General features: G+C 38.7%; 1 protein-coding gene across 2 annotated transcripts in view; it reads right to left on the reverse strand.

The window, feature by feature from the left end:
- Window positions 1-1,867: 1,867 nt before the first annotated feature.
- The window catches only part of LOC307123015 (sialic acid-binding Ig-like lectin 14), a 38,724-nt gene continuing 15,797 nt past the window's right edge, over window positions 1,868-24,794 (reverse strand). Inside the window, exons 9-10 of one of the 2 annotated variants that reach the window (XM_079811386.1) lie at window positions 2,364-2,424; window positions 1,868-2,241 (exon numbers count right to left, since the gene is read on the reverse strand). In XM_079811386.1, coding sequence (XP_079667512.1) covers window positions 2,237-2,241; window positions 2,364-2,424 — 66 coding nt within the window. In that variant the 3' untranslated portion in view covers window positions 1,868-2,236. The remainder of the gene's footprint in view (window positions 2,242-2,363; window positions 2,425-24,794) is intronic. The other variant, XM_079811387.1, reaches the window with a different exon arrangement.

The following is a 24,794-nucleotide window of genomic DNA, read 5'->3' on the forward strand; positions in this document are numbered from 1 at the left end:
ATCGGTTGCAAAACTTATTCAGCTTTTCTGATTAAAACAGTGTTGGATCTTTTCTAAAATCACAATAAAAAAAGTGAATAGTATATTGCTCATACTCAGTCATAAAATCAATGAATTAAATCATTATACAATGATCATATTCTCATCATCGAGCAGCCGACAGCATCTGATTGTGTTTACTCTTGCTATAGCAAACTCAGTTACAGCAGCCAGAGAAACACTAATGTTAAAATGTCATCAAACTGCCCAACTAAAGAAAACACTGATCACCATGATGGTCACATTAAAAACTAACAATTTTCACAACAAAATCAAACAAAACATTTGTTAATTCTCAATAAGAGACGTCTGACAGAAATAAAGTCAGTCTGGTTAGTAATGTGTGAAGCTGGTAATGCTGTTTGTGGAGTTGTTTAATCCTCCTCTGCTGAGATCTTCAGAGATTTAATGTCTTTTTTATAGTCAGTCGTAGTTCTTGTGTTTTTCTTTTTCTCTTTCCTTCAGTGATTCTACTCATTATCATCAGGTTTTCATCACTAATGGCCAATCATCACTTAATTAATCTCTCAATTATCTCATTAACTTTAACACTGATTCAGTGTTACTTTAACACTCTGTAGAGTGGGACCAAATGTTCTCTGAGCAGTGTTAATTTAACTCTGGGGATTTTACTGTGTACAGACCATATGTTCACAAATCTCTTGAATCAACAAATCAATCAGTTTGACTCCTACCCAGCAGGCACAGGATGTAGACTCCATCAGTCAGACGTTGGAGTTTGGTTGAAAATGAAAATTGGTTTGACGTCTAAATACGTTTGTTTGATGTCAAGCTCCAACGTTGGGCAGACATTGAATTTTGGTTGGAATAAACATCCCCCCAAAAAATTAAACATATTACAAGCTTCACTTATTTCTAACCAGATTATTACTAACATATATTTCTGTCAGACCTCTACAGAAGTTCTTATTGAGAATTAACAGAGGTTTAGATGTTAATGTTTTGTTGAAAGTGTTTAGTTTGTCCCCATTATGGTGATCAGTGTTTGCTTTAGTTGTGAAGTTTGACTCTTGACCTTTTAACATTAGTTTTTCTCTTGCTGCTGTAACTGTGTTTGTCATGGCAAGAACTGCAAGAGGAGCTTGACGTCAATCAAATGTTGGGTTTAGATGTCAACTCGACTTTCATTTTCAACCAAAATATGACGTCTGAGTGACGTTGGATTAGTTGGAGTCCAACGTCTTCCTGGCGTCACATTGACGTGCTGTGCCTGCTGGGAAAATTACATTTTTGTTTTGTTCTTTTTTTATGGTAAGTCTTTTGCTTGTGATTGTGGATTGTTAACCCTCATCCTTTCCTCATTTGGACTAGAACCTCATTTTTTAAAACAAATAAAAAAATTAGTGTTCATCATAGTGGTCCAAGACCCTATAGGACTTTTGTCGCACACTTAAACCACGAATTCACCAAAACAAAAACTGACTGGATTTTAGGAGTTTTGTGGTTGAAATTTTACAAAGTAACAAATCGTTCCATCGTAGGTCAATTTGACCCCCTTACTGCTTCAGTACACAGAAAAACTTCAAAAAATGCTAAAAAATCAAACTAGAAATGCCAAAATTTTACCCCCAAAAAATTATAACGTAATTTGCAATATATTAAGGACTTGTTTATTGAAATGTTGTTCAGAAAAACATCAAGACTGCGAGTGTAATTTTGTGTAGTATTATAATCATTATATTAATAATCTAGGCTAAATATTTAGTTTTTCTCTAGCAATATCTCAATGTAATGCTCTTTAATATTTGTTTTGCTGCTATGCTGATGTTTTGAATGTCAGAAAACAATCATTGGAAACAATACTGATACTATGTACAATATGTAACTTTATTTGTTTAAAATGTACAAAATGTATAATAAGCGAGTACATCATGAATCCATCTTCCAAAATGTGTTTTTGTTTAAGTTACATAGCGCACCCTTAAGGGTTAAAACATTTTTAAAAATCTAAATGAAATAAGCTTCATACATGATATAACGCATAAAGAAAATTACACTTCAGTGATTACACAATGCTCCATCAATTCATTAACCTTTTGACAATTCATCTATAAAATTATCTTCAAATGACTTTAGTCATAAACTCCTGTCAATCATCCAGGGCTCCACCCACAAAGAGATGCATAATGGCTATCATATATTTCCTGTGTGTTCAAAACACTACAGACTCTTCTTGTTAGCCTGATTAAGAAAGAAAGAAAGTGAAAACAGTAATGAAATATGTCAATAAAAGCATCCAGAACATTAGCCCTGAGGAAATGATAATAGTTTGGGTTTTCTCTCCATCTAGTGAGTATTCTTACGTGCTGGAAGATTTTCATACACAGACGAGTTCAGTTCAGGTTTATAATCAAGTTGATCAGCCTTTATGGATGAAGAGACAAAGGAAAAACAGTGTGTTATTTAAATGTCCATATACTTAGTCAAAAGACATTTGATATTTTCTAACTGATATTGAGAAGCGTTTAATTCCTTTTGGCTAAAGGTCAGTGGCGGAGCCAGAGGAGTGTCCAGGGTGGCACTGGACGGTCACCGTGATTTTGCCTAGTAAGATGTGTTCCTGGATCAACATCCTTTTGTTGATATTGGATCAACATGCTTTTGCTTTTCACAGTTTCAATAGCCTAAATTGTGATGGGTTAATTAAACTGAATGAACTAAATAAGCAGATAAACGCCAACAGTCAAGCACAGACCAGTAGGCCTATTGAAGTGTTCAGGAGATACGCCCCAGATAACAATTTTTGGTTCCCAGAACGTTCTGGGAACGTTAGTTTCTGGTTCCCAGAACGTTCTCAGAATGTTCCCAGAACAGACATCCTAACGTTCTCTATTGGTTAGCCAGGAAAGTTTTCTTTACGTAAATAGAACGTTCCCTGTTGGTTTGGAGAACGTTCCCCTAACCTTCCCAGAACGTTCTCAGAACGTTCCCGGAACGTTCCCCTAACCTATTTACTCCGATATAATTTACCCTGCTGTGCGTCAGTAATCGTCCAGCAGTGCCCGCGTCCCATATGGTATAAGCGGCATGGAAAACGGATGAATGGACGTCAATAATCAGTAGCCTACTACAAACCATGTCTTGTTTTGAACTTATTTAATCAATAGAAATAATTCAAGCACATAAACCTTCATATGGAGGATTAAATAAGATTGAATTGTGCATTTCGTAACTTGTATCACTGACGACACCTACTACCACAACCAGGTTTTACGTTTAAGTGCCAAATAACAATGACTTCAACACAATATGTGGTTTTAAAATATTAATTCTATTCACAGACATTAATAATGAATAAAGATTACTTTAACTGGGATAACTGCATTATTTTCTTACCACTGAATTAACGGAACGTAGCCTTCTCTCTTTTGGTCAGTAAACCAAATCTCCTCGGTTAACATCATGTTGTCTTCAATTACTTGTCAAATCTCTGTGAAATCACACTATTTACACTGGTATATTTATTAATTATAACCCATTATTAAATAAAGATCGATAAACTAATGTTAGTTAGTCGGTAAAAATGAAATGACCGTTAATTTTTAAATTACACGAGTGCGCGTCTTTCTGTGGATGACGAAAGAAAGCACGTGCTGGAGAAGTGCGCACAGATCAGAGGCACGCAGTAACGAAATATACAAATAAACCTGCGTATATATTATAAAAAAATGTAATCTAAAAATAACCTGCAGGGAACGTTCTGGGAAGGTTCTCTTTAGGTTATAAAATAAACCCCCAAAATAACCTGCAGGGAACGTTCTGGGAAGGTTCTCTTTAGGTTATAAAATAAATCACAAAAATAACCTGCAGGGAACGTTCTGGGAAGGTTCTCTTTGGACTTCCTGTTAGTGGCCAATGGCGTAAAGACGTGACTCCGGGGGCTCCTGCAGAAACTTTTTATAAAGACTATCAGGGTATTTTTTACCGACGCGGTGTGTACATATTTTGAGACCATAAAGCTTTTTTGATTGTATTAAGTGCTGACATGCCTCCGAAACCCAGAAATACAGACAACCAGACGGCACCGAGAACGCGGCCTAATGCAGGGGCTACATCCCCGGCCCAGCGTGATCCTGTCGGACCGCCGCCTCGCGACGCAGATGGCGTTGGTACCGCCGACACCGTCACAGTTCCAAGTTTGGCTTTTGTGGACTTTAAGGCCGAACTTCTTACTGCTCTCCGAGAAGAGATGGTAGGCATTTTCAAGTCTGAGTTACAGATAGCTATGACTGAACACTTATCCCAAATAAAGTCAGAATTACAAAATGTGAAAACGGAGCTGACGGCTAACCTAGCCGCTACAAAGTCTGACGTGGGAGAGCTAAGGGGGACTGTGATTGAGATGGAGGAATCGCTGTCAACTTGCACAGACGATGTGGCATACCTCAAAAGTAAAGTGGAGAGCCTGTCGAATAAAGTTCTGGCTCTTGAAAATAAATGTGACGATCTAGAAGGTAGATCCCGCCGCAATAACATCCGTATAATCGGGCTATCTGAGCAATGTGGCGCGATTACCGCGGCATCTACCTCCGCTCTGCTTAAGGAAGCGCTTAAACTGGATAAAGCGCCTCTTATTGATCGTGCTAATCGGTCCTTAAACCCCAAGCCTAAACCCGGAGAGCGACCACGTCCCATAATAGCACGTTTACATTATTACGCAGATTGTGCCGACATCCTTCAACATGCCAGCGCCCAGCAGCGGATCAAGATTGGGGACTCTACAATCTCCATCTTCCCGGATCACACAGCCCGGACGGCGAGAGCACGCGCTGCCTTTAATGACGTTAGGAGGCAACTCAGGGACATTCCAGGTGTACGGTATGGTCTGATATATCCTGCTCTCCTCCGGATCACAACGAGTGGAGGTGTTACAAAGGATTTCACATCCCCTGGAGAGGCTGCTGTTTTTATCAAAACTCTTAAATAGGTATAGCTGATTTTGAGTGCCATCTGCCTACAAAATGACTTTGAGCGTTCATGTAACATCAAAGCGAATCTGACTTTGAGACATAAGTAACAGTGGCACCAACATTTTATTGTCTTGATAAGCAAATATCTTTCTCAGGATCAAACAAGTTATATTGTTCTAGTTGAATGTACACCCTGTAAGTTAAGGTACATTTTTTTTTTTCTCACTATTGTGCAGGAGCTCCTGTTGAGTTTGGAGAAGTATGAAGAGGACTGTTAGGTCTAATACACGGAGTTTAGCTGTTCTGCTATTGACTCCTAGTGGAGTCTGCACCGGTATCCTATCGTTTGGGGATGGGGTAATAGTAGGTGCGGGGGGAGGGGGGTTTGGGTTTATCTACTATTTCTGCCTTGTTCTTGTTCCCTCTGGGTTTTTTTATATTTTTTTTATTTTTTGTTCTTCCCCTCTTTCCTTTTTTTTTTTTTTTTCTCCCCTCTGTGTTGGAGGTCAAATTGTGGTTGCAATTCCGGTTGTGATATAAACTAAACATGACAAGTATTAAAGCTTTAAATGCGAGATTTGTCAGTTGGAATATCAAGGGTTTAGGGAGTGCTGTCAAACGCTCAAAGGTCTTCTCTCATTTAAAGCGCTTAAAGCCTGATATTGTTTTTTTGCAGGAAACACACATGCAAAATAATGACCAGACACGGTTGAGATGTCCCTGGGTTGCGGAGGTATTCCATTCCAGCTTTAATTCTAAGGCCAGAGGGGTTGCCATTCTGATTAGCAAATCAGTTCCATTTACACAGAACAAAATCATTTCTGACAAGGACGGCAGGTATTTGATCATTTTAGGGACTATACACCAGGTTCCAGTTCTACTTATCAACGTATATGCACCAAATTTTGACAATCCTGGTTTTTTTAATAATCTGTTTAAGAAACTACCATCATTAAATGATGTATTTTTTTATATTTGGCGGGGACATGAATTGTGTTGTGAATTCTCAGCTAGACCGTTCTAAAGTCAGCTTAAATCAGTCACAAATGGCCAGAACTCTCAGTAGTTTTATGTCCAACAATGGCTACATTGACCCCTGGAGGGTTCGTAATCCTACTGACAAACAATACTCCTTTTATTCGCATGTGCACCAGACATTTTCCCGTATCGATTATTTAGGGGCCAAGCACCGAAGGTGCGAAGGCACCTATTGAAACCGTTCCCGTTCCTATTATTATTATTATTAGGGGCCAAGCACCGAAGGTGCGAAGGCACCTATTGAAACCGTTCCCGTTCTTATTATTATTATTCATCTTCTTCTTCTTCTTCTTCTTCTTCTTCTTCTTCTTCCGCCACGAAGTCTATGGCAGCCCATAGAACCGTATGGTAAAAAGTTGTGAAATTTGGCACACTAATAGAGGACAGTCTGAAATGTCACCGTAGCAAATTTGGAGTCTCAAACTCAATCCCTCTAGCGCCACCATCAGTCCAAAATTTGACTCATGTTTATGCTAATAACTTTTGAACCATAAGGGCTAGAAACAAAATTCTTTTTTCCTCTGATTCCTTGGCTCAGGACAATTCGATTGCACCCTATGACGTCATTTTCCGCCATGATAATTTTCCCGCCATTTTTAATTAACCGAAAAACCTACTTTTGCGAACTCGTCCTAGACGGTTCATCCGATTTGCACGAAAATTGAACCAGATCATCTTCAGACCATGCTGACAAAAAATCTTGCAAATCAAGTTGATTCGTCAAATCATTTGCGATAAACGCGCAAACAAATTTTACGTAGCGGTTGCAAAAACACTCTTAAGGCAATATCTCCACAACGCTTTATCTTGTTCAAACCAAACTTGGTACATCTCATCACAAGCATGACTTGAGGCAACATACAGCGTTTCGGCGCAGCGCCACCTACTGGTCCGGAGATACGAAAAATTGCAATTTTTGCTTATAACTTCTGAACTGTTTGTCCAAAAATCATAAAAGTGGTCTCGTTACATTCAGGACGGCATGCCGAGTCGTCTGATATTCAATTTTACCATATCGGCCATTTTGCTTGTCGGCCATTTTGAATTTTGTCAAAAAGTGCTATATTTTACAAATGCATTAGTGTATTGTTACTAAACTCGGTATGTGACTTCCATGCTATGCCCTGAAGGTACTCAAAAAGTTTTAGGGCAGTGCCACCTTGTGGTCAAAAGATATAACAAACTTGACAAAAATGCTAATAACTTTTGATTAAATTAGCCTAGTATATTGAAACTGGTCATAATAGAGTCATTGGCTCATGCCGATTCAATTGCAACCTATGATGTCATTTTCGGTCATGATAATTTCCCCGCCATTTTTAATTTTCCAAAAAACCTACTTTTACGAACTCGTCCTAGACGGTTTGTCCGATTTGCACGAAAATTGAACCAGATCATCTTCAGACCATGCTGACAAAAAATCTTGCAAATCAAGTTCATTTGTCAAATCGTTTTCGATAAACGCGCACACAAATTTTGCGTAGCGGTTGCAAAAACACTCATAAGCCTATATCTCCACAACGCTTTATCGTATTCAAACCAATCTTGGTATATGTCATCACAAGCATGACCTGAAGCAACATGCAGCGTTTCGGCGCAGCGCCACCTACTGGTCCGGAGATACAAAAAATGGCTATTTTTGCTTATAACTTTTGAACTGTTTGTCCAAAAATCATGTCTTCCGCACCATGCTTTGAAGGTACTCAAAACGTTTTGGGGCAGTGCCACCTTGTGGTCAGAGGTTATAACAAAATGTACAAACATGCTAATAACTTTTGATTAAATTAGCCTAGTTTAATGAAACTGGTCATAATACAGTCATTGGCTCATGCCGAGAACAGAGATACTAATTTTTCCATATTTGGTCAAACATCCTGTCCTCAATGTTCTTATTTGATCAAAACCTACTTTTTCAAACTCATCCTAGACCGTTTGTCCAATTTCCACCAAAATCGAATCGTATCATCTTCAGACTGTGTCAACAAAAAGTTAGGGATTTTGCATCAATAGATGAAACCGTTTTTGTAAACCGCAGTGACGAAGTTGAGCCATTATGCCAAAATTACTCTTGAGGCTGTATCTCTGCAATGCTTTGACATATTGGCATCAAACTTTGCATGTGTCATTGTTCCCTTATTCTGACCACACCACATCAATTTCGTATCTGTGCCACCTATTGGTCAAAAGTGATAAACCATTAACTTACATTATCAGTGACTCAATATATGATATTTCAGCCATTTTGCCTAATCTTCTTAAACTGTATAATTGTTCATTGTTGCAGTTGGTCTGACACTCTCAGACTACAATGCATTTTCAGCCTTTTGCTTAAAATCATCTTAAAACGTGATTAATTGCTCATTGCTCCAGTTGATCTGACACTGCCAGCCATTTTGGCATGTCTTGTCTTCTTCTTTGCGCTTGGCCCCGGTATTGCTGCTTGCAGCTATATTTAGGGGCCAAGCACCGAAGGTGCGAAGGCACCTATTGAAACCGTTCCCGTTCTTATTATTAGGGGCCAAGCACCGAAGGTGCGAAGGCACCTATTGAAACCGTTCCCGTTCTTATTATTATTATTCATCTTCTTCTTCTTCTTCTTCTTCTTCTTCTTCTTCCGCCACGAAGTCTATGGCAGCCCATAGAACCGTATGATAAAAAGTTGTGAAATTTGGCACACTAATAGAGGACAGTCTGAAATGTCACCGTAGCAAATTTGGAGTCTCAAACTCAATCCCTCTAGCGCCACCATCAGTCCAAAATTTGACTCATGTTTATGCTAATAACTTTTGAACCATAAGGGCTAGAAACGAAATTCTTTTTTCCTCTGATCCCTTGGCTCAAGACGAATCGATTGCACCCTATGACGTCATTTTCCGTCATAAAAATTTTCCCGCCATTTTTAATTTTCCGAAAAACCTACTTTTGCGAACTCGTCCTAGACGGTTCATCCGATTTGCACGAAAATTGAACCAGATCATCTTCAGACCATGCTGACAAAAAATCTTGCAAATCAAGTTGATTCGTCAAATCATTTGCGATAAACGCGCAAACAAATTTTACTTAGCGCTTGCAAAAGCACTCTTAAGGCAATATCTCCGCAACGCTTTATCGTATTCAAACCAAACTTGGTACTTGTCATCACAAGTATGACTTGAGGCAACATGCAGTGTTTCGGCGCAGCGCCACCTACTGGTCCGGAGATACAAAAAATGGCTGTTTTTGCTTATAACTTTTGAACCGTTTGTCCAAAAATCATAAAAGTGGTCTCGTTAGATTCAGGACGGCATGCCGAGTCGTCTGATATTCAATTTTACCATATCAGTCATTTTGGCTGTCGGCCATTTTGAATTATGTGCTAAAATGCTTTATTTTACAAATGCATTAGTGTATTGTTACTAAACTCGGTATGTGACTTCCACTCCATGCCCTGAAGGTACTCAAAAAGTTTTGGAGCAGTGCCACCTTGTGGTCAAAAGTTATAACAAACTTGAAAAAAATGCTAATAACTTTTGATTTAATTAGCTTAGTATAATGAAACTGGTCATAATACATTCATTGGCTCATGCCGATTCAATTGCACCCTATGACGTCATTTTCGGTCATGACAATTTCCCCGCCATATTTAATTTTCCAAAAAACCTACTTTTGCGAACTCGTCCTAGACGGTTTGTCCGATTTGCACGAAAATTGAACCAGATCATCTTCAGACCATGCTGACAAAAAATCTTGCAAATCAAGTTGATTCGTCAAATCGTTTTTGATAAACGTGCACACAAATTTTACGTAGCGGTTGCAAAAACACTCATAAGGCTATATCTCCGCAACGCTTTATCGTGTTCAATCCAAACTTGGTACATGTCATCACAAGCATGACTTGAGGCAACTCGCAGCGTTTCGGCGCAGCGCCACCAACTGGTCCGGAGATACAAAAAATTGCTATTTTTGCTTATAACTTTTGAACCGTTTGTCCAAAAATCATAAAAGTTGTCTCGTTAGATTCAGGACGGTATTCAGAGTTGTCTGATATTCAATTTTACCATATCAGCCATTTTGGCTCTCGGCCATTTTGAATTATGTGCTAAAATACTATATTTTACAAACACATTAGTCTATCGTTACGAAACTTGGTATGGGTCTTCCGCACCATGCTTTGAAGGTACTCAAAAAGTTTTGGGGTAGTGCCACCTTGTGGTCAAAGGTTATAACAAAATTTACAAAAATGCTAATAACTTTTGATTAAATTAGCCTAGTTTAATGAAACCGGTCAAAATACATTTATTGGCTCATGCCAAGAATATAGATACTAATTTTGCCATATTTGGTCAAACATACTGTCCTCAATGTTCTTATTTGATCAAAATCTACTTTTTCAAACTCATCCTAGACCGGTTGTCCAATTTCCACCAAAATCGAATCGTATCATCTTCAGACTGTGTCAACAAAAAGTTAGGGATTTTGCATCAATAGATGAAACCGTTTTTGTAAACCGCAGCGACGAAGTTGAGGCATGATGCCAAAATGACTCTTGAGGCTGTATCTCTGCAATGCTTTGACATATTGGCATCAAACTTTGCATGTGTCATTGTTCCCTTATTCTGACCACACCACATCAATTTTGTAACTGTGCCACCTATTGGTCAAAAGTGATAAACCATTAACTTATATTATCAGTGAATCTTTATATAATATATCAGCCATTTTGCCTAAAATCATCTTAAAACGTGATTAATTGCTTATTGCTCCAGTTGATCTGACACTGCCAGCCATTTTGGCATGTCTTGTCTTCTTCTTTGCGCTTGGCCCCGGTATTGCTGCTTGCAGCTATATTTATTATTCATCTTCTTCTTCTTCTTCCGCCACGAAGTCAATGGCAGCCCATAGAACCGTATGGTAAAAAGTTGTGAAATTTGGCACACTAATAGAGGACAGTCTGAAATGTCACCGTAGCAAATTTGGAGTCTCAAACTCAATCCCTCTAGCGCCACCATCAGTCCAAAATTTTACTCATGTTTATGCTAATAACTTTTGAACCATAAGGGCTAGAAACAAAATTCTTTTTTCCTCTGATTCCTTGGCTCAAGACGATTCCATTGCACCATATGACGTCATTTTCCGTCATAAAAATTTTCCCGCCATTTTGAATTTTCCGAAAAACCTACTTTTACGAACTCGTCCTAGACGGTTCATCCGATTTGCACGAAAATTGAACCAGATCATCTTCAGACCATGCTGACAAAAAATCTTGCAAATCAAGTTGATTCGTCAAATCATTTGCGATAAACGCGCAAACAAATTTTACGTAGTGGTTGCAAAAACACTCTTAAGGCAATATCTCCGCAACGCTTTATCGTATTCAAACCAAACTTGGTACATGTCATCACAAGCATGACTTGAGGCAACATACAGCGTTTCGGCGCAGCGCCACCTACTGGTCCGGAGATACGAAAAATTGCTATTTTTGCTTATAACTTCTGAACTGTTTGTCCAAAAATCATAAAAGTGGTCTCGATACATTCAGGACGGCATGCCGAGTCGTCTGATATTCAATTTTACCATATCGGCCATTTTGGCTGTCGGCCATTTTGAATTTTGTCAAAAAATGCTATATTTTACAAATGCATTAGTATATTGTTACTAAACTCGGTATGTGACTTCCTTGCTATGCCCTGAAGGTACTCAAAAAGTTTTAGGGCAGTGCCACCTTGTGGTCAAAAGATATAACAAACTTGACAAAAATGCTAATAACTTTTGATTAAATTAGCCTAGTATATTGAAACTGGTCATAATAGAGTCATTGGCTCATGCCGATTTAATTGCAACCTATGATGTCATTTTTGGTCATGATAATTTCCCCGCCATTTTTAATTTTCCAAAAAACCTACTTTTACGAACTCGTCCTAGACGGTTTGTCCGATTTGCACGAAAATTGAACCAGATCATCTTCAGACCATGCTGACAAAAAATCTTGCAAATCAAGTTGATTTGTCAAATCGTTTTCGATAAACGCGCACACAAAATTTGCGTAGCGGTTGCAAAAACACTCATAAGCCTATATCTCCACAACGCTTTATCGTATTCAAACCAATCTTGGTATATGTCATCACAAGCATGACCTGAAGCAACATGCAGCGTTTCGGCGCAGCGCCACCTACTGGTCCGGAGATACAAAAAATGGCTATTTTTGCTTATAACTTTTGAACTATTTGTCCAAAAATCATGTCTTCCGCACCATGCTTTGAAGGTACTCAAAACGTTTTGGGGCAGTGCCACCTTGTGGTCAGAGGTTATAACAAAATTTACAAACATGCTAATAACTTTTGATTAAATTAGCCTAGTTTAATGAAACTGGTCATAATACAGTCATTGGCTCATGCCGAGAACAGAGATACTAATTTTTCCATATTTGGTCAAACATCCTGTCCTCAATGTTCTTATTTGATCAAAACCTACTTTTTCAAACTCATCCTAGACCGTTTGTCCAATTTCCACCAAAATCGAATCGTATCATCTTCAGACTGTGTCAACAAAAAGTTATGGATTTTGCATCAAAAGATGAAACCATTTTTGTAAACCGCAGTGACGAAGTTGAGCCATTATGCCAAAATGACTCTTGAGGCTGTATCTCTGCAATGCTTTGACATATTGGCATCAAACTTTGCATGTGTCATTGTTCCCTTATTCTGACCACACCACATACATTTCGTAACTGGTCAAAGTATTGGTCAAAAGTGATAAACCATTAACTTACATTATCAGTGACTCAATATATGATATTTCAGCCATTTTGCCTAATCTTGTTAAACTGTATAATTGTTAATTGTTGCAGTTGGTCTGACACTCTCAGACTACAATGCATTTTCAGCCTTTTGCTTAAAATCATCTTAAAACGTGATTAATTGCTCATTGCTCCAGTTGATCTGACACTGCCAGCCATTTTGGCATGTCTTGTCTTCTTCTTTGCGCTTGGCCCCGGTATTGCTGCTTGCAGCTATATTTCATCTTCTTCTTCTTCTTCTTCCGCCACGAAGTCTATGGCAGCCCATAGAACCGTATGGTAAAAAGTTGTGAAATTTGGCACACTAATAGAGGACAGTCTGAAATGTCACCGTAGCAAATTTGGAGTCTCAAACTCAATCCCTCTAGCGCCACCATCAGTCCAAAATTTGACTCATGTTTATGCTAATAACTTTTGAACCATAAGGGCTAGAAACAAAATTCTTTTTTCCTCTGATTCCTTGGCTCAAGCCGATTCGATTGCACCCTATGACGTCATTTTCCGTCATAAAAATTTTCCCGCCATTTTGAATTTTCCGAAAAACCTACTTTTACGAACTCGTCCTAGACGGTTCATCCGATTTGCACGAAAATTGAACCAGATCATCTTCAGACCATGCTGACAAAAAATCTTGCAAATCAAGTTGATTCGTCAAATCATTTGCGATAAACGCGCAAACAAATTTTACGTAGCGGTTGCAAAAACACTCTTAAGGCAATATCTCCGCAACGCTTTATCGTATTCAAACCAAACTTGGTACATGTCATTACAAGCATGACTTGAGGCAACATCCAGCGTTTCGGCGCAGCGCCACCTACTGGTCCGGAGATACGAAAAATTGCTATTTTTGCTTATAACTTCTGAACTGTTTGTCCAAAAATCATAAAAGTGGTCTCGTTACATTCAGGACGGCATGCCGAGTCGTCTGATATTCAATTTTACCATATCGGCCATTTTGGCTGTCGGCCATTTTGAATTTTGTCAAAAAATGCTATATTTTACAAATGCATTAGTGTATTGTTACTAAACTCGGTATGTGACTTCCTTGCTATGCCCTGAAGGTACTCAAAAAGTTTTCGGGCAGTGCCACCTTGTGGTCAAAAGATATAACAAACTTGACAAAAATGCTAATAACTTTTGATTAAATTAGCCTAGTATATTGAAACTGGTCATAATAGAGTCATTGGCTCATGCCGATTCAATTGCAACCTATGATGTCATTTTCGGTCATGATAATTTCCCCGCCATTTTTAATTTTCCAAAAAACCTACTTTTACGAACTCGTCCTAGACGGTTTGTCCGATTTGCACGAAAATTGAACCAGATCATCTTCAGACCATGCTGACAAAAAATCTTGCAAATCAAGTTGATTTGTCAAATCGTTTTCGATAAACGCGCACACAAATTTTGCGTAGTGGTTGCAAAAACACTCATAAGCCTATATCTCCACAACGCTTTATCGTATTCAAACCAATCTTGGTATATGTCATCACAAGCATGACCTGAAGCAACATGCAGTGTTTCGGCGCAGCGCCACCTACTGGTCCGGAGATACAAAAATGGCTATTTTTGCTTATAACTTTTGAACTGTTTGTCCAAAAATCATGTCTTCCGCACCATGCTTTGAAGGTACTCAAAACGTTTTGGGGCAGTGCCACCTTGTGGTCAGAGGTTATAACAAAATTTACAAACATGCTAATAACTTTTGATTAAATTAGCCTAGTTTAATGAAACTGGTCATAATACAGTCATTGGCTCATGCCGAGAACAGAGATACTAATTTTTCCATATTTGGTCAAACATCCTGTCCTCAATGTTCTTATTTGATCAAAACCTACTTTTTCAAACTCATCCTAGACCGTTTGTCCAATTTCCACCAAAATCGAATCGTATCATCTTCAGACTGTGTCAACAAAAAGTTAGGGATTTTGCATCAATAGATGAAACCGTTTTTGTAAACCGCAGCGACGAAGTTGAGCCATTGTGCCAAAATGACTCTTGAGGCTGTATCTCTGCAATGCTTTGACATATTGGCATCAAACTTTGCATGTGTCATTGTTCCCTTATTCTGACCACACCACATCAATTTCGTATTTGTGCCACCTATTGGTCAAAAGTGATAAACCATTAACTTACATTATCAGTGACTCAATATATGATATTTCAGCCATTTTGCCTAATCTTCTTAAACTGTATAATTGTTAATTGTTGCAGTTGGTCTGACACTCTCAGACTACAATGCATTTTCAGCCTTTTGCTTAAAATCATCTTAAAACGTGATTAATTGCTCATTGCTCCAGTTGATCTGACACTGCCAGCCATTTTGGCATGTCTTGTCTTCTTCTTTGCGCTTGGCCCCGGTATTGCTGCTTGCAGCTATATTTTTTTATTGATACCAGACTGATGCCCAAAGTGACAGACATTCGATATCATCCTATCATTATTTCAGATCACTCGCCTTTAACCTTGGACATTCAGTTCTCATCTGAATCTCGTTACTACACCCACTGGAGATTTAACATATCTCTTTTGTCTGATGTCAAATTCCATAAATGTATCATAAGTACTATTGAGGATTTTATATCTCTCAACCAATCTAAATCGGAACCCATTTCTAAGACACTCCTGTGGGAATCTTTAAAGGCCTACTTACGGGGTCAGATTATTTCATATTCTGCTCATTTGAAGAAATTAAGAATGTCAACTATTCAGAAATTATCAGCTGATCTGGAGTCTGTGGATCGACAGCTTGCCACTTCCACGTCTCCTGATTTATTAAAGCGGCGTGTAGTGCTGAAAACAGAGTTAGAATTGATCACAACTAATGAAGCAGAGCGGTTGCTTCTACACTCTCGGGCCAAATACTACGAATATGGAGACAAATCTGGAAGATTATTAGCTCACCAATTGCGTCGACAAGCAGCCTCACGTTTAATACCCCGTGTCAGAGATGAGTCGGGAACGCTGGTGGAGGAACCCGACCTTATTAATTCAGTATTTTCATCCTTTTACAAATCTCTGTATAGTTCTGAAATTCCATCGGACTTGACTGATATGGATGCGTTTTTGCAAGATCTAGACTTTCCGGATATGAGCACAGATGCAATTGATCAGTTGGACTCTCCACTGACCACGCAAGAACTTTCATTGGCTCTACAAAATATGCAAAATAATAAGGCACCTGGGCCAGATGGGTTCCCGGTTGAATTCTTCAAGGCATTCCACAATCAACTCATTCCGCTGTTACATGGTGTTTATGTAGAATCTCTGTCAAATGGCTCTCTTCCTTTCACTTTAAGACAGGCTTCTATTAGCGTTCTTTTGAAAAAGGGCAAGGATCCCGAACTTTGTACTTCTTATAGACCTATCTCTTTGATGAATGTAGATACCAAGGTTCTCGCGAAAGCTTTGGCACGTCGTTTAGAGAAGGTGCTTCCAACAATTATATCTCAAGAGCAGACAGGCTTCATAAAAGGACGTCAGCTTTTTTATAATGTCCGTACTTTATTAAATGTTATCTATACGAAAGGAACCGCTGCCACTCCAGAAGTTGTAATCTCTGCTGACGCAGAAAAGGCGTTCGATAGAGTGGAATGGAGTTACTTGTTCGCAGTTTTGAGGAAATTTGGTTTTGGTAATGTTTTTATATCATGGATACGCCTTCTCTATACATTACCTTCCGTCAGTATCACAACTAATAACTTTCAATCTAGTTTTTTCCCTTTAAATCGTGGCTGCAGACAAGGTTGCCCTCTTTCTCCCCTTCTCTTTGCCCTTGCAATAGAACCTTTGTCCATTTATTTGAGATCCTTCCCCATTTTTAATGGCATTACGCGTTCCCGTGTTGAATTCAAACTTTCTTTATATGCTGATGATCTGCTACTATATGTCACAAATCCAGTGGGGTCGTGCCCTGTTATTCTTTCTTTTTTTCATAGATTCGGTTCGTTTTCAGGATACAAGATCAATGTCTCGAAGAGCGAATGCTACCCGGTCAATGACCTAGCAATACAGCTTTCTCAATATGATATTCCCTTCAAACTGAGTCCTTCAGGATTTAAGTATCTGGGGGTTCATGTGGCCAGGTCCTACAAGTCTCTTTATGCTGTAAACTTTTCTCCCTTATTGACTGAGATTAAGGCCGATTTCCAAAGATGGGGGCCCCTCCCTCTTTCCCTGAGTGGTAGAATTAACGTGGTAAAAATGAATGTCCTCCCAAAACTAATGTTTCTTTTCCAGTGCATACCTATATTTTTATCTAAAAGTTTTTTCAAAAGCATTGATTCAACTATATCTCAATTTCTGTGGAATGGTAAGACACCTAGAGTTATGCTAAAAGTACTTCAGAATTGTAAATTTAACGGCGGCCTCTCTCTACCAAATTTCAAAGTTTATTATTGGGCTACAAATATAAGTAAAACTATGTTCTGGCTAGAACTGGTCAACATACCTTGGTGTCAGCTGGAAGCACAATCATGTCCTTCATCCTCTTTAATGGCGATACTGGCTGGCGCGGCCTCAGTCAACCCCTCTGGCTTTACTAGCAACCCAGTGGTCATTTCCACATTAAAGATATGGTTTCAGTTTAGGAAGCATTTTAAATTTCTTACTCCCGCCATATCAAGTCCACTGTTGAGGAACTATGCATTCAAACCTGCACTTACTGACTCTATTTTCACTCTATGGCATGATAAGGGTCTGAAATGTTTTAAGGATTTTTATAAAGACGGGGTTTTTTGTTCTTTTACAGATTTGATTAACGAGTTCAGCCTCCCACCTTCGCATCTTTTTAGGTATTTTCAAATTAGGAACTGTGTAAAATCTTTATTTTCTAACTTACAACAACTTCCTCCTGAGCAGACATGGGACAGTCTTTTACGATTGAATTGTTCACAAAGATCTTTAATTTCAAAAGTGTATGGTATTATCCAGTCCTATGATGATCATCTAACCACTAGGACGAAGGAGGCATGGGAGAAAGAGTTTGGTTTGGCCTTTGAGGTTGACTGGTGGGACTGTGTTTTAAATGGTATTCATAAAGCCTCAATCTGTGCCCGCTTGACCTTAATACAATTTAAAGTGGTGTTCAGATGTCACTATTCTAAAACCCGACTTTCACAAATTTTCCCTAATATAGTTGATGTCTGTGACAAATGCTCTGGTTCGCCCTGTAATCTTGCACATATGTTTTTCTTCTGCCCAACTCTAGGAAATATCTGGCAAACTTATTTTGACACCATGTCTAAAGTGCTCCTTAAGACCATTGATATCTCTCCGCATATAGCCATTTTTGGTACTCCTCAAGAATACCACCGCTTTTCATCAGTGCAGTTGGAGGTCCTGGCTTTCACTTCTTTGATAGTGAGACGCCATCTCCTTCTTAACTGGAAAGCAACAAATGCCCCGTCCAACACACTTTGGGTCACTGATGTCATGTCCTTTCTAAAACTGGAAAAAATAAGATACTCCAAACAAGGGAATCTCGCCAAATTTTACAATAAGTGGCAACCATTTATGCAATTTTTCCAGACTAACTAGGCTTAACTCCAACACCCCCCCCTTCTTTTTTTTTTCTTTTTTTTTCTTTTTTCTAATTTTTAATTATATATATATATATATATATATATATATATATATATATATATATATATATATATATATATATATATATATATATATATATATATATATATATATTATTATTATTATTATTATTTTAATTTTTTTTCCCCATCATTTAAAAAAAAAAAAGAAAGTTGTACTTAAGTATGTTTGTTATTGTTATCCAAGTGCTGTCACTGTCCTTTGTGTGCATACCAATAAATATATGAAACAGGGAAGGTTCTCTTTAGGTTATAAAATAACACCTCAAAAATAACCTGCAGGGAACGTTCTGGGAACGTTCTCTTTTGGTTACAAAAACACAACCAATAGAGAACGTTCCCAGAACGTTCTTATTTGGTTCCCTACAAAAATAACCAAACGAGAACCATATGGGAACGTTAGGGGAACGTTATGTGTCTATTGGGGCAGCAGTTATAGCTACCTTTTGGTTTTGAGTTTATTTCATTAATAGTGAGAATTAATTGATGTCAAACAAAACGGCGTGTGTTATTTTCTCTAACAATCAAACTTCCAAAGCACATCATGTGCGTTCTCTCCGCGCTGTCCTGTGTCCCACAGCTTTTCCACAGCAGATTGTGAGAGTTGGTCATCCAAACAAAACAGGCCAAATATGTAGCTAATGTAGTCATATAGATTTTAAATGGTTATATAAAGTCATATATATATTTATATTGTTATATAAATTCAAATAGTTTTATGTATTGTCATTATTAGTTATCATTTATTTAGTATACTGATGTCTTTTGTTCAACATCACTTATATCTGCCTATACTGGCGGGTGACGTTAGGGGGCAGTGGTGAACCGCAGGGAGTTTCACTTTTGCTAAAGAATAAGTCACACTGCCAGCCATATGTCTATGGCCATATCAACATACTGTTAACCTGAACTGATGTCTTTGTTGATTCTGCAGGTAAAATGAGTGATGGGACATCGCAACTGATGTTTTATAATGTTTAGATGTGTTTGTTAAAAAAATAACCGCATTGGCGCACCGGCTAGAATGCGGCCTACTCTGCCGCGACCGGCGGGTGCCGTGCGAGAGATCGCCGCGGCTGGAATGCGCCTACTCGGAAGATCGCGATTCATAATGATTATAAAGTTAATGCACTCAAAGTCGTCTTTAAACATAGTTAAGTGGTAGTTGATCTTTAATGTGTCTGTTTCATTACATTTAGTCATTGTGGGTGACTATGATGATGCTAGTGAGAGAGTTTGTAGCAGGCACGTGCACAGGTAGGGCTCAACCTGTGCAGAGCACATGCCCTTTTTGCCCTTACACTCCGAAGTGCCCTTTTTTTGGTGGTAGTGTTTTTTGTTCCTGCTTCAATAAATCAATAGTTTTGGTAACTGCATTTGAGTTTGACTTTTGTAAAATGTTAATAATATATTGATAAGTAATACAACCACATTTAATTTGTTTTTGCCACCGAAAAATCATAAATAAGCAAAGGTGCGCCCATAGACCGCCAAGAGCGCCCGCGCTGTTTCCTACTGGAACTTACACAAAGTGACTGAGTGATCCTCGTCATCTAGGTCAAATATATTTCTTAGAAATTTGTTCTTTGATTTATGATTGCTAATACAATTAATTTGTTAACATGTAATAATATCATGGTCGCATGTTTAATTCATTTATGTTGTTGATATATGCACATATTCGCTAATTTTTGAATCTCTATACTCTCTCGTTTTCACATGTGTAGTAAAACATGGTTACAGTAATGTTGTCATTACATTAAGTGCAAATAGGCCGTCTTTTTCACAGAAGGTCTGGTTGGGTCAGTCAGAATTGCAGAAGACACCATGTAAATGATATCCATGATAGTGCAGGGGTAAAGCGCATGGCTTGTTTTAGTTTTGACGCAAAATGATCACGGTTCGAATCCGCGTTTTGCCGAACTTGCTCTACTTCATTTTACCATCACACAGAAATTCGAAAAGGCATTTTTTCCCCCCAATAAAAATAGTGAAAATCTTCAAAAAATGTAAATAAAGCATGTCATGTGTGTTTGATAATAAAGTGTTAGGGGCGGGTGAACAGAGGGGGTGCCCTTTTTCAGTTTCAGCACATGCCCCTCAAAATGTCTGAGCACGGCCCTGGTTTGTAGTCATTCGTATTTAAATGGCCTAATGTTGTTTAAAGAACAGTGTTTACAGTCACATACAGTTAAATATAGTTACTTTAAGTGCTTGTATACAGTCTGTGTAAATTGAGAATTAGTGTATGATTACAGAAAGATTAATATAAGTCAGTTGGTGAAATACAAATGTTCTTATTTTCTGACGTGCTGTATATCAGAGTAATGAGTGTAAATGTGAGTTTATTGAACAGAGTTTCACTTTTGCTAAAGAATAAGTCACACTGCCAGCCATATCAACATACTGTTAACCTGAACTGTTGTCTTTGTTGATTCTGCAGATACAGTGTGACAGAAATGAAAAAACTATATGTGCCACCAGAAAACCCTGCCTCTTCTGTGTGTGCAATAGAGCCCTGCGCGGGACTGTTTTCTTCATCCTGCTCCCGCCCGCACCCGCCGAATTTCAGACCATTACCGCCCGCTCCCGCAACGTATGTGTTACACTCCCGCCCGCTCCCGCAATATGTATGTCCTCTCCCGCCCGCACCCGCAAAACTCTGAGAATTTATTCCCGCACAATAATAGAGATGCATTGATTTTGTGTCTTCTCCCGTCCCGCAGGAAAAAAAAACACGTATTTGTATTGATATTATTAAAGAGATTCATGGGGTTGTTTGTTTCGTTTCCCTGGCCTGCATGTAAAAAAAAAAAAGACAAATACATAGTGCTGGGCGGTATACCGGTTCATACCGAATACCGGTATTAATTTTCTTTTTGATATGAATTTTGATGATACCGCAATACCGGTATATGTCGCTTAAACAACGTTCGGAACGCGGCGCAGCGCGTCATTGTTTGAGAGGGGACCCATTTCATTGATGCACTGTAGTAAGAGCAGTCAGAGCACAGTTGAGATCGCATTACAGCACAGCCTATGGCTGTATCCTATACTCTCATTCACTATTCCCTACGTTATCACTTTATTTGAAGGAGTGAATGAAAACGTGTGTGAAGTCGGACAACCGTTGTGTGTACATCGGCTGTACACTCGTTATTGCGGTGCAATGGGGTAGAATGAGTGCACTCAATAACGTCCACTAAGGTTTCGGACACCACTACAAAGCGCTGTCCCCTCCAAACAATGCTATATTTGAAGTTATGGGAGCGATGTCGGATTCAGCCCTTGATTATAGTTGAGAATTCAAACTACACGCGGCGCGCGAGAGAGAGCGGTTTCTGCACGCAGCACTGCGATGAGTTTAACAACGCTCACCACATGGGTCATATAGCACTGATATAGACCGGAGCGAGCGCGTTTAAATTTTTTATGGACATATTTCATAAACTCTAGTGTTCTAGACATGAACCAGAAGCGTGTATGCGCGCATATTTCATCACGTCTTATTAAAATTAAATGTATGCACTGATTACACTGATAACTATGTCTGATCACGAACGCGCTGACACGATGGATTATTCAAAAGACAATGATGTAAGTTAATAAATAAACTGACAATTCAAAGAACAATGGGCAAAAAACGAAATGCTTTATTCTTTCTGTGTTAAACTGATGTGTGTCATTCGTTCAGAGAGTTCTCTTAAATGTATTGCAAATATCCGCGTTTCTCCTCATTTTGGCAGTTTGTTATATAGGATTAGATTTTTAAAATGCTTAAGGTGCCCTCAACTCAACTTTTAATATTCAGGTGTCTGTAAGTATGATTCTGAGCGTGTTGCATGTAGGGGTGTGCCGGTTTCAGAATTGGTGATGACGGTTTTGATGTGAGTAAAATGTGACGGTTCGTAACATAACCGTCGTCGGGGGGGGGGGGGGGGGGGGGATTGGGGGGGTCATGATGGAGCGCCACCACACGCCCCCGTTGCGAGTGCGACACACACTAATCCTCTTCTATAGTATTAGTTTAACTAAAAACTTAGCAGGGATTGCTCTGTAAATTAAATTGAGAATGTAACTAATGCATATGCTATTTTAAATACTGTAGTCTATGCCAGATATAAATAGCCTACATTTTGAAATCATTTGAGGCTGAAACATCCATGCGTGTTTATTTTAGCACTTCCGTTAGTGAAACAACACAGCCTATAAAATATTTAAACGATTTTCAGTAAATAATGGTTATCTCAAGAATATAAGAAAATTAAATATTAGTTAAATATATACTATTAGAAAAATATTTGATTACTATTTCCCCGCAAAGATGCGTCATATACCGCTCTGCGTTTTGAGATGAATGGGACACAAGCTGGATAGAAACCTTCTCGAATATCTTCATCTTCATATTTTCTCCTGATGTTGCAAGGCAACACTGTTTGTAAAATGTCTGAAGAGCGGATTTTATCTTCCACAGGGTCAAGACATTTAGGCAATGTTTGATTATTCACTGCCAGAGAAAACGAAACTAAAATCACCGGCGCGTGTGTGAAATGCGCTATTCAAATAAACCAAACTTGACGCGCCTTGCTAAGTTTAATAACAAGAACAAACTGTGTTAAATACAATTTGAAGTAAAAAAGTATTCGTCCCACAGTGTTTTTTGTTATACTTTCCCACAGTAAAGGATGTGAATAGTTATAATAGATTCATTATTTGGGTTAGTAAAAATAACGAAATTATAGTTTTAAGTAGAAAATAGTATTTATGTAAAGAGATATAGTATATTATCTACCGATTTACCTAATTACCGTGACAGGAACACCATGTTCACTTTACTTGGTTTTAGTGACGATCTGACAGGGGTATGTTCCCCGCAGTGCTAAAAACTCTCTCTGATGCTGTGCTTGTAGCACAAATACACATGTATTTACATGCCAATTTTGCTAAGAGCGGATAGCGTGTTTCATTGTCTCTCCACCATGCTAGTGGATTAGCCGTAGAGTCATTTGGTTGTTCTTGGAGATAGCGGGTTAACGCGCGCTCTGATCGGTAAAGTGGCAGAGATTTCAGACCTCCGTTTATTAAGGAGATCTCCAAGATTTCTCTTCTTGGTAAGGGGTGGTGCACAGACCTCTCCCGAATCATCTCCAGCAGTAGCAGCCTCAGAAGCACCACTAACTCTGCCTCCGTTTCCCTCGTCAGCTGAGGGAACCTATCTAAAAAAGGATTTTTTTTTTGTTTGTAAAAAATATTTGAATAACACGGTTTTGGCGGTTATAGAGTTCTAATGACGGTGTTTAACTATAACCGTCGGTCTCACGGTTATATACTAACCGTCACACCCCTAGTTGCATGTCTGTGTTTTATTGGCTGTTGTCTCTCCACAGCATCATTTTGTAAACCTGTAGACCTATTAACTCTAGTGTGGAATTTTTCTACAATATTCACTCGTCATGACAGTAAAACAGGGTATTCTAGTCAATCTCCTGCAGTATTTTTTTTGAAAAAAATGTGTAAAATGTAAATTAACACCCTGTAAACAGTAAAATGTGATTAACACCCTGTCAGGCATAGGAGAAAAAATACCGTCATATACCGTGAAACCGATATAATTTAGAAAAATACCGTGATATACATTTTTGGTCATACCGCCCAGCACTACAAATACATTCAAATATAATTTCGTTTTTATCAAAAACTTTGCACATAAAAATAGACTGCTTTGCAAAACAGAAAAACAGATTGAGAAACAAAAAACAGATCCCAATTCGTCGGTCAGTTCCGACGTACGTCGAATGTGACCGACTGAAAGGAAACCTGAGAAAACATGCTTCAACAGAACGTAATGTGAACACAAAATAGCAAACGGACATTTAGAAACAATCCATTTCCACTCACTAAACTTCTATGTATTGTTTGTCAAAAACACCAAACAGTCAACTTGACCTGCAGGGAGTGCTGAGCGTTTTTGGTGAGGTATGATCGAGTAGCTATGTATTTGCCAGCTGCGCAATATGGATACATATAACGTTATACCGCATGATTTTGCCTACCAAAACAATTGAGAAACTTCTCCAAATGTCAGACTTTCCTTGTTTAGCTTTTGTGCTGTAAATACCTCGTTTGAGGTTCTTTTCTACATCATCTATTGACATCTTCTCCATCATGTCGTTAGGCAACCTCCCTATCCCGCCGATTCCCGCAGTGTTTTTTTTAGCCGCCCATTCTCGCCCGCAGCAAAATTCAAACCGCCCGCTCCCGCGAGATTTACGTTGGGTCCCGTGGGACCCGGAGGGACTCAATCCCAATGCAGCCCTCTAGTGTGTAACACTAACAGTTATTCAGGCTAAAATTAATGTGGTGGGGTTTGTATGTGTGTCTGTGTGCACAAAAAAACCTTATTGTATT

The sequence above is a fragment of the Gobio gobio genome (assembly GCF_949357685.1).
Source record: "Gobio gobio genome assembly, chromosome: 3".
NCBI classification, from domain to species: domain Eukaryota; kingdom Metazoa; phylum Chordata; class Actinopteri; order Cypriniformes; family Gobionidae; genus Gobio; species Gobio gobio.